The 10,520-nt window shown below is 31.9% G+C and overlaps 1 protein-coding gene across 1 annotated transcript; it reads left to right on the forward strand.

Annotated features, from left to right (window-relative positions):
- The first annotated feature begins 7,304 nt into the window (after positions 1-7,304).
- LOC110688938 (uncharacterized protein At3g28850-like) lies at positions 7,305-10,148 on the forward strand. Its single transcript, XM_021865686.1, has one exon. It carries the CDS (start codon positions 8,328-8,330, stop codon positions 9,780-9,782), a length of 1,455 nt encoding a protein of 484 aa, XP_021721378.1. The 5' UTR covers positions 7,305-8,327; the 3' UTR covers positions 9,783-10,148.
- The last annotated feature ends 372 nt before the right edge of the window (positions 10,149-10,520 follow it).

A 10,520-nucleotide genomic window follows, 5' to 3' on the forward strand; every position in this document is an offset into this window, starting at 1 on the left:
GATATGATTTTAAATTCACAATTCATGACGGGTATGATTTTGGATATTCATTTTCGTCCAATAGACACTCAAGCCATACCTCCAATTAAAGTGGGTGTGGTGAAATTCGTGAAATTATCTCACTTATTATCCATATATCCTCATTTTATTTGGGTATAAATGTCCGCAAACTAATCATAAATAAAAGTTTAAAAAAAAAGGTAATATTAATAACATTAATTGGGGCAAATAAATGAATAAACAATTTAGATGATATAATTGTCTAAATACTAGTATTATAAGAGTTAACTCATTCTTTTTAAAAGGTATGAAAATGAGATAACACCCAATTTATCACATCCATTGACCAATCAAAATAACTTGTAGATAAGAAGAAGAATAAAAATTACCGTGCACTTTGCTCAAAAACCTGATCCAAGGCAAACTTGATTACCTAATAGCTGATAAACCATGTAATTCAAATGGATCGATTTTTTTTAATAATAAAAAATGTTGTAAGAAATTACCTAATAAAAGATAAAATGTTGTAAAATACTATATTTAACCAAATTTTGACCATTGACCTAATTTTACGGCTTTGATCCACCTCAAAACACTCCCAAAACACGAGGGTTGGTTTTCAAGGTGGTAAGGTTATATTCGGGTGGTTGAAGGATATTTTGAGTTGGTGAAGTTTGGATTGGAATGGTAGTTTTGGGGGTTAGAGCTGGTGGTTTTAGGGTTGGAGGGTGGTTTCGACGTGTTGGAGGCAATTTTAATTAGGTTGTGTTGGTTTTGGGGATGAAAGTGGTGATTTCGAGGGTGTTTTGAGGTGTGTCTAAGGTGGATATCCTGCAAATTAGTTTATTACAATAGTTTATCCTTTATAAGGTTGTTTCTTACAACATTTTTTTTAGGTAGTTTTTCACAAACACAAATTCTTATATGTGGCTGGCCACATGGTTCCATCATAGAGGTTATTTTGTTAGTGTAATAAGGGTTAATTGGTTAGTGTTAAAAAGGTTATTTTGTCAGTATTAAAGGGTTACCTAGTTAGTGTTATAAGGGTTATTCAGTTAGAAATATAAGAGTTACTTGGTTAATGTAATAATAGTACTTTGTTATTTTATAAGTGGCTACATGGCATAACCAATCACATACAAGACGGGTTGTTTCACAAAGTTTGCGTAGTTTTTGATAAAATAAATCCAATTCAAATCCATAATTTAGATCAATTGAAATTGAGCTTATCCAATCAATTTCACCACTCATTGACCTTAGATTTAAGAATAGGTATTTTGTTAAGATTTATATAAGTCACATATATCACAAATTTTTGTATGTGGCTGGCCGCACGGTCTGGCCAGCCACAAATTTATTATTATTTTTTATTTATTTATTTTTTAAATACCACAACTCTTCTCTCTCCTCTTTTCTTATCTTCTTCTCCAAGTCAAATCACACATCACCAACAACCATATCTCTACTCCACCCATTTTTTCTCTCCTCTTTTCTTGGTTTTTTCTTCAAGTCAAATCACACATCACCAACAACCATATCTCTACTCTACCCATTTTCTCTCTCCTCTTTGCTAAATTGCTGCAATTAAAGCCCAAAATTGTAGAAATTGGGTGTCAAATTGCTGTGAAAATTTTTGATTAATTATCCTTAAGATCATCAACAACATTTAAAGTAGTGAAATCGATGAGAACCAAAGAAATGTGAGCTCGTTTTCTTCGTGGAATCTTAGATCGAAAATTCTACGTCAAAAATTGTAGGATATTACTAGTTTGGTCAGGGGTACTTGTAGGGTGTTATTGGTTTGGTCAGGGGTTACATGTAAGTTGTTATTGGTTTGGTAAGGGTGTTACTGGTTTGGTTAGGGGTTACTTGTAGGGTGTTACTGGTTTGGTCAGGGGTTACTTGTAGGGTGTTACTAGTTTTTGTCAAGGGTTACTTGTAGGGTGTTATTGGTTTGGTTAGGGGTTACTTGTAAGGTGTTACTAGTTTGGTTAGGGGTTATTTGTAGGGTGTTACTAGTTTTGCTCAAAGGTTAATATAGGGTGTTACTGGTTTGGTATGGGGCTTACAAGAAACCCTTGAATACGTGACAAGTAACCCTTGAATAAGTAATTCATACAAGTTGAAGTAACTCATATAAGTAACCCTTGAATAAGTAACTCATACAAGTAACCCTTGAATAAGTAACTCATACAAGTAACCCTTAAATTAACCCATACAAGTAACCCCTGGAAAAAAAAAATACAAGTAACTCCTGAAAAAAAATACAAATAACTCTTGAAAAAACAAATATACAAGTAACCCCTGAATAAGTAATCCATACAAGTATACAAGTAACCCCTGAAAAAAAAAAATACAAGTAACCCTTGGAAAAAAAAAATACAAGTAATCCCTGAATAAGTAATCCATACAAGTAACCCCTGGAAAAAAAAAAGACAAATAACCCCTAAATAAATAAAAAAAAAATACAAGTAACCCCTAAAAAAAATACAAGTAACCCTGACAAAACCAGTAACCCTGTTATGCGAGTGAATAGTAAACCCGTTATGCGCGCGTAATCCGTTATTTTTACTGACTTGGCGTGTGGCCTGCTGCACTAAAAAAACTCTGCACATATATTGATAATCTTGAGTAGTTACTCCTATCGTCATTTTTTTTTTGGTGTTTAGAGAGCTACAAGGGCTGAGGTGAGAATCGATCCCATGATCTCTAGAAATTGGGAGGGAAGCTTTAACCACTTGAACTATCCTTCACTCTCTTCTATCGTCATATGATAGACATTGGTATCTCGGATTATGCATAAGGTCCAAAACCCTCCAATTGTGAGATTATGCTTAAAGGTCCAAAACCCTCCAATTGTGAGTACGTATGATCTTAATGGCCCGTTTGGTAAGCTTAATTATACATATTAATATTGGTAATGTGTTTATGTTTATTGTAACTTTCTAATGAATGTGCATGTGGTGCAATGTGGTTAGAGCACGGCAGAATGGGGGGCTAGGGTAGACCATGGCCACCCCTTGTTTTTATATAAATATTTTTGTGTATTGTTAGTTAGTAATATGATGGGTGAATCAGCTGGCCAATCTTGTAAATTAGGTTTTTCCATATGCATGTGTGACAAGAGTTCCATTCTTCTTACCCCCACTCTTGTAGCTCTCTAAACACCTAAGAAAATCCATATTACATTATTGGTTCTCACTCGAAAAATCATCTTGCTTTGTACAGTTGTATTATTCTATTTAAATGTCCTAAAAAAACAGTTAATGATTTTAAAATTTTAAAATACATGGAGTAACCGAGCAATATGAGTTTCTTGTGTACATCAATTACTTCATCAGTTTACTTTTAATTACATGATATAAAAATCTAAAATACATGGAGTATAACCTGGCAATATGAGTTCCTTGTGCACATTAATTACTACATTTGTTTACTTTTAATTACATATAATATTAAAAGTTTAAAATACATGGAGTAACCGGACAACATGAGTTTTTTTATGCACATTAATTACTTTATCTGTTTACTTTTAATTACAACACTTTTAAATTTACACTTGACTTTATTTATATGTTGGTCAAAATATAGTCATATTAGACCTCATTAATTCGACTCGATTTATATTTTCACAACATATATTTTATCTTATAGTTTTTTACATCTCTATAATTGAAGATATAAGGATTAAAATTATGCATTTACAAGCCTGAGATTTAAAGTGTTGCAACTAAAAATGAACATAGAAAATATTATTAGTTGTTGTTGTTAATGTTATTAATATTCTTATTGTTAATATTATTAGTTGTTGTTGTTGTTAATGTTATTAATATTCTTATTCTTATTGTTACTGGAGTACAAAATAATGAGTATTCTATTACTTCAATTTTTTTTTATTCTATTTATATATTTATTTTATTTTATTTGTAATGAGCTTTCGAAAATTCAAGATTCACATATTTAACCCACTATCAAGCCACAAAATGGGCCCTACTTTCTTACTTTAAACTTATTTTTTCCTCAATGCTACACTAGAAGTTATGCCAAATCGCCAACCTCCTACAACAAATTTTTTTGTACTCATTAACTTGATTTGCTAAATTTGCTTCCTACAGTAATACCAATAATAGTAATAATGATGATGATGTGTTTTTATTGATATACGGAGTATTTAATAATAAGGACGGTAAAAATTAATTAAAAAAAATATATTTTATATAAATTATTAGTTACATATATCTATACAAAAATTCAAAGAAAATTTGGCACGAGTTAGATATATTTGCATAAACAAAGTGAGAGAGAGTGATATCCTTAGTCAAGATTGTAGAAGAATAGGAAATATAAGAAGTATGTCAAGTTAATGGAAACGGGATTGATAAGGGAAAAAATTAGAGAAAATTAAATTTCATTCATAGAAGGATCAAGAATGCAGATGGACTAACGGTTGAACTAAGGGTATGTTCACATTTACTGAACTAACCTGAATTGAACTGAACTGAACTGATTGGAGCTGAACTGAAATGAGATGAAATGAATATTTTATGAGAGAGGGAAATTAAGAGCTGAACTGAACTGATTAAAGCTGAAATGAACTGAAATGAAATTAAGTAAATGTGAACATGCCCTAAGTGACCTTCTCATTCAAATTTTTGCAAGCTACACCACATTCTCATCGTTAGAGTTTCCCTAATAGAAACATCCTTTAAATTATTACTGTATCAAGTTTAATTTATTTATTGTAAACCATAATGAATCCCTTACATAATTTTGAATTATTAAAATATCTAATTCAAGCCAATAGTAAATCATTAACCAAACAAATCCCTACACATAAGAATTCCAACTTAGGAAAAAAATAATAAAATTATACACACTATAATATAAATCCACTTTATTTTGAGAAAATCAAGTAATTTACAAATGATTGAGTTGCTTAAGCAATATTTAGTGGAGTTCCAACACTTGTAAAGATGGAAACATTGAGCAGACCAACATTCCACCCAAGTAACCCTTCGCATGAACCATCTTTACAGGACACCCTTAGTTGTTATGGTCAATTCAATCAACTTGTATCAACTAATAATTGATTAATAGATTTAATTAAATTAATATATAATCTAATGCATGCATAAAAATATCAAATATGATTAATCCTAAACTTTAGACTTGGATATAAATATTCAAATAGGTAGCCCTTTTACCCTGATATTCGGCTAATATAAATGGCAGCACGTCAAATTGAATGTTTTTTTAATTAGTAAGCTATAGGAGCAGCCACGTTATTAGGTTCATATGTATTTGACGTTTAATTGTGGTCTCATAGCTTAGGAGTAGTGATTTAAATAAACCTGGCCAATCATGGGCCTAATATCGGGTTTGGGGTTAGAACTTGTATTAATTTTAATAAGTGGGTTTTGATATTTTGATTAAGTACTAATTTCATCATTTTATTATTGTCGATTTCAAATGAGTGTTAGGACAAATTCAAAGGTGAACTAGCACGATGGTATATGGACTTAGGGCTTGTTCTGATTTACTGAAAACAACTAAGCTGAAATGAATTATTTATGAGAGAAAAAAATCAGGAACTGAACTGAATAGATTAGAGCTGAACTAAACTGAAATTAAGCTGAACAGAAAAAACCCTTAGGTCATGCCAAAAATTATAGCATGATATGATGGATAGGGGACTGCCAACACAAGACAAAACCATCTCCATGCGCTAATCAAATTTATTCTAAAACAAATTTATTCTAATCAAAGTTATTCGTTGTAAATCAAATTTATTCTTTTTTTTTGTAAGTTTCAACAAGTAAAGACAGATTTAATAAATAAGTAAAGTTTTAATCAATGATATATGTAACTTCAAATAACAAATACAAATTAAGTAAAAACAAGTATTAGTTATTACAAATTATTTTCAATCAGTAAAAATATTTGCTTAATTTCAAAAAATTTCATAAGTGGCAATGTACATTTTAAGTTCTTTTACCAAAATTATAACAATATTCAATATCCAATACAAATACATAGATAACAGATCACTTCATATCTTGGTGCTTTTAATATTTCGACTTGTTAGACCAACAATCGATATCATTTGTAACATTTTAAACATTTTAGTCATTGAACTTTAATACAAGTATTTCGACTTGTTAGATAACAAGCAATTAATTATGGCTAGTAATGAGTTTATTTGCGTGTAATTAGCCTAATTGCTATTGTTCTAACCAGTTTAATGCTCAAAACAAGAGTGAATCTATAGTCAAAATGAAATTGGCATCTAAAAAGTTAACAATAGAAAAAGTTGCTAGTCAATGAGTGAATTATACAATGAGCATGACGCTTCTTGGCCGCTAGCTGCTACTTCGTATTTGTTAGGGTGAATTTGAAAGATAAAAGTGATGTGTCATGAACTAACCACATTTAACTTAGCAAGGGAGGACATAGAGAGATTATGAATGAGATTTGAAGTTATAGAAATTCAAGCCATTTTTATTCTTTTTTAATATATTTTGCAAAAATAACTCTATTTTTTTTTTGGTGTTTAGAGAGCCACAAAGGCGGGGGTGAGAATCGATCCCAAGATCTCCTGGAATCAGAAGGGAAGCTCTAACCACTTGAGCTATCCCTCACTCTCGCAAAAATAACTCTATTGATAAATGTCTTTCCATGTAATACAAATTATGTATTACTCATAATGGTAGGAGGGTTGGAAGTAATTAATTGGCAAAAAAAAAGGTACTATGTATTATTTATGTAATTAAATAGAAAATTTTAAAATTCTACATGATTGGATACAATTCTATTGGATATTTTTTCCAAAACGTTACTTCGTATATAAAATGACAAAATAAGTAGACTATATATTTGATTACTTATTGCACCAAAAAAATATACTAGTACGGAGTACTATATATTTAATTATGTAGATGGTATATAACGAACACTCTAGAAGCTTTGGATAAGACAACTAACTAAAAGTAGAAATATAAAATTAAAATGAAAATAATTACACTGATCGACGGATGATTTTAGTATGCACTCCCAAATTAATATGATGTACTAGTGTTTTAAATATTTGTCTAACATTCTAAGGCGTCCGTTAGCAAGTTCCTTTTCAATTTAATAATGAAAATATCATTTAATTGACAAAATTTGCCAATCAAGAATTTTGTCCAGCAATTCCCCAATTGTACTCTAAGTCATAAAAAATTTTATTGGATAGGATTAAGATAAATTATAATCTAATGAGTGTAATGACTAATGTCTTAGAAGAAAATTAAAAAAAAAATTGTAAGCAATTAGTGGAGGGAGCCTTTCAAGCAATAATTGCCGCACTTGCCGTCTTAACAACCATCGTCAAACTACGGAGTATTATTTTTGTAACTTTGTACTACAACTTTTTTTATTATTGTTTTTTTTTTAATACTTGAATTTTAAATTCTAAAATTTCCCGTTGACAGCAAAAACCATAATATATATCCTCTTCAAACTTTTCCAACGATGATTTTCCCTTCTTCCATACCTCTTAACCACCCAATTTACACCTTCTTTTCTTTCTCTTTATACCCCCTTTCCCTCTATTTTCTAGCCAATTTCTCAGAAAGGGTTGCTACAATATCATACAATACACGATTTGGGAACAATTTTGGAATTTTATTTATTTATTTATTTTGTGTAATCTTTTTTATTCTGTTTACACACAATAAAACACTACCCACCATATTCATTTTTTAGAATCTTCATTTTTTCTTTCTCAAACTTTCTTCATTTAAGTTCTTATTTCAATTTCCAAGTCAATTTAAAAACGTGTACGTTTTTTAATTTTGGAAACTAATTGCATTTAATTTTCTTACCTTACCTCTTTAATTAATGGATCTGAATCTAGCTTCATTACCCTCTCTTCCTTCTTCTCCATTGTTTTTCTCTTCTTTTATTCATCATCTTAGAGCATAAATTTTTTCAATTATTTTGATGAAATTTTCCAATATTTTTATCAATTTTGTACACTACTTTTGAGAGGGTATAGTGACAATTATTTTTTCTGAAAATAATACCCATTTGCTTAATTTTTATTAATTCTAAGATTTTGAAGCTGGGGTTTTAAGCAATCCCTAAATCTAGGGAATGTTCTTCTTATCTGTTCGTCAATCTCAATAATAAAATTTATCTCTCCTTCAAAAATCCTCTGTTTTCTTCCCCTGTTTTCGCCTTCTTAATGCAGAATTTATAGCTTTTTTGCAATCTTCGATTTCATCATATCCCTTAAATCTCCGATTTATTGTATTACAAATAAAACCGTCTTATATAAGCTTTCATTGATGGGTTGTGCTAGTTCAAAGCAATCCAAATGTCGGCATTGCAAGACAAAATATTCACCAATGAGTAGAAGAAGTTTTTCTATGAATGTACATCACCCACCAGAAAAGCAAGGGGATAGCTATCATATGGTAGCACTCACATCCTCCACTTTAGGCTCTATAAGGCTAGAGAAGCCGGTTGATCTTAGCTTTTCGGCCGGGGCCGAAAATTGGGATGATCATTTTGTGAGGGAGGAGGTTGATTTTGATTTTAAGAAGAATCATGAAGAGGGTGTTGAGAAAAATAAAGATTTCACGATGGGTATGATTGAGGCAAAAGCTTGGTCTAAAATGATTGATGAGAAAATTACAAGAGTTGTACCTAAAACCCCTATTAGGACACCTCCGGGTGAGCCCGAAACGATTAATGTTCGTGAATTAATGGAAGGTCTTGAAGATAATACTACTAGTCCTTTAAGGGTTCTTGGTGAGAAACATGTTCGGAGCTTTTCTTTCCATGTTTCGGTCGATTCGATACCGCCTCTTGTTGATTCTCCTAGAGGGTTACAGAAGAGCAGGATGGGTTCCCCGAAGAATGCAAAGGCTTGGTTTGATGCTCAGGAGAAAGATGGTGATAATGTGAATTCGATTTCGAAGGCTTTGGTGTCTGAATTTGATCCTGAAGTTATTTCTATGTTTAGGAAGGCGCTCGAGGAGTTGTCTCCTACGAACCCTTTTCACCTTAAGGCTCGTGATGGTGTTCGCGAGCAGCAGCATTTGATCAAGGATGATGGGGGATTGTTGCAAGTCGCCGACAATTCGAGTGGAGATGATGATGGTTATGCTCATGTTAATGGCTTTGTGGACAGGATTATTGCTGATGAAAAGGATGATAGCGCCGAGGAAAAGGATGATATGTCGAGTTCACCGGATTATGGCTATGTTCAAAGTAATGGGGTCAATACTACTAAAGAACGGGTGATTTTGTACTTCACTAGTTTACGAGGGGTGAGGGGAACATACGAAAATTGTTGCTATGTTCGCCTTATCCTAAAAGGATTAGGAGTTCGGGTGGATGAGAGGGATGTATCGATGCACTCGGGGTTCAAGGAGGAGTTGAAGGAGCTACTAGGCGAAGGGTTTAAGGGTGGTTTGCCTAAGGTGTTTATTGGAGAAAGGTACATTGGCGGAATTGATGAAATACGAAAAATGCACGAAGATGGTAAGCTTGAGAAAATTGTAGCACATTGTGAAAGGCTAGAAGATGATGGTGGTAACCTAGTGGACGTGTGTGAGGCTTGTGGCGATATAAGGTTCGTGCCATGTGAAACGTGCTCGGGTAGTTGTAAAATCTACTATGAACACGAAGAAGACGATGATGAAGAAGAAGAGTATGAAGAGGGCGAGTATGGATTTCAAAGGTGTCCCGATTGCAACGAGAACGGGCTCATTCGATGCCCAATTTGTTGCTATTAAGCTCGACTCGACTTGACTCAGATATACACATATGGTAAAGATGGATTTACCACTTATGTTTATTGCTAAAAATTTTGTTCACTTTTGTGAGATCATTGTTGTACAGTAGGGAGTTTGATATAGTTATAATGTCTAAAGAAAATGTTTAATACAAAATTAAACATGAATTAAGATATGAAAAAATGTTGACTAGTGCTTTTAGCAGGGTATTGCCGTATTGGTTATCCCTAGCTAGTCAAAAAAAAAAAAATTGTGCTTAATTTGTACAATTAGATTTATAATTAAAGGTTGTATTGTATAATTGCATATAACCTGATATAATTACAGTAATTAACAATTTAACAGTGAAAGAAAAGGGTTTTTTTTTCTGAATTGTTGCATTGGTTTTTGATAATTTGCTTGTTATTTTAGATAAAATAAGCTGAAAATCTGACTGGATTTTAAGCTTTTTTCAGTGGATTTATTGAGTGTTAAAATGATTGATTTGGTTCTAAAATCAATGATTTGCTCTGGGATGTACATTGAACAGCACCTGGCTCAAAGCCAAAAATTAAACACAAAAAGAGGTGGGGATGATGGGGGTGATCATTAGGAAAAACTACTTTATTTTGGGTGTCTTCTAGGTTAGAAATTCAATAATCACGGTTGATTGGAGTTTAGTTTTAAGAAATTTAATAAATATAACTCAACTTTAAGTTTGTACAATTTTTTTTTTTTAACACGATGTATGTTTTGTTA

Source organism: Chenopodium quinoa, unplaced genomic scaffold (genome assembly GCF_001683475.1).
Source record: "Chenopodium quinoa cultivar QQ74 unplaced genomic scaffold, ASM168347v1, whole genome shotgun sequence".
In the NCBI taxonomy this organism is placed as follows: domain Eukaryota; kingdom Viridiplantae; phylum Streptophyta; class Magnoliopsida; order Caryophyllales; family Amaranthaceae; genus Chenopodium; species Chenopodium quinoa.

Bases quoted from the DNA above. Each gene is read 5' to 3' on its own strand.
- LOC110688938 (XM_021865686.1), top strand. From the start codon at position 8,328: ATGGGTTGTGCTAGTTCAAAGCAATCCAAATGTCGGCATTGCAAGACA.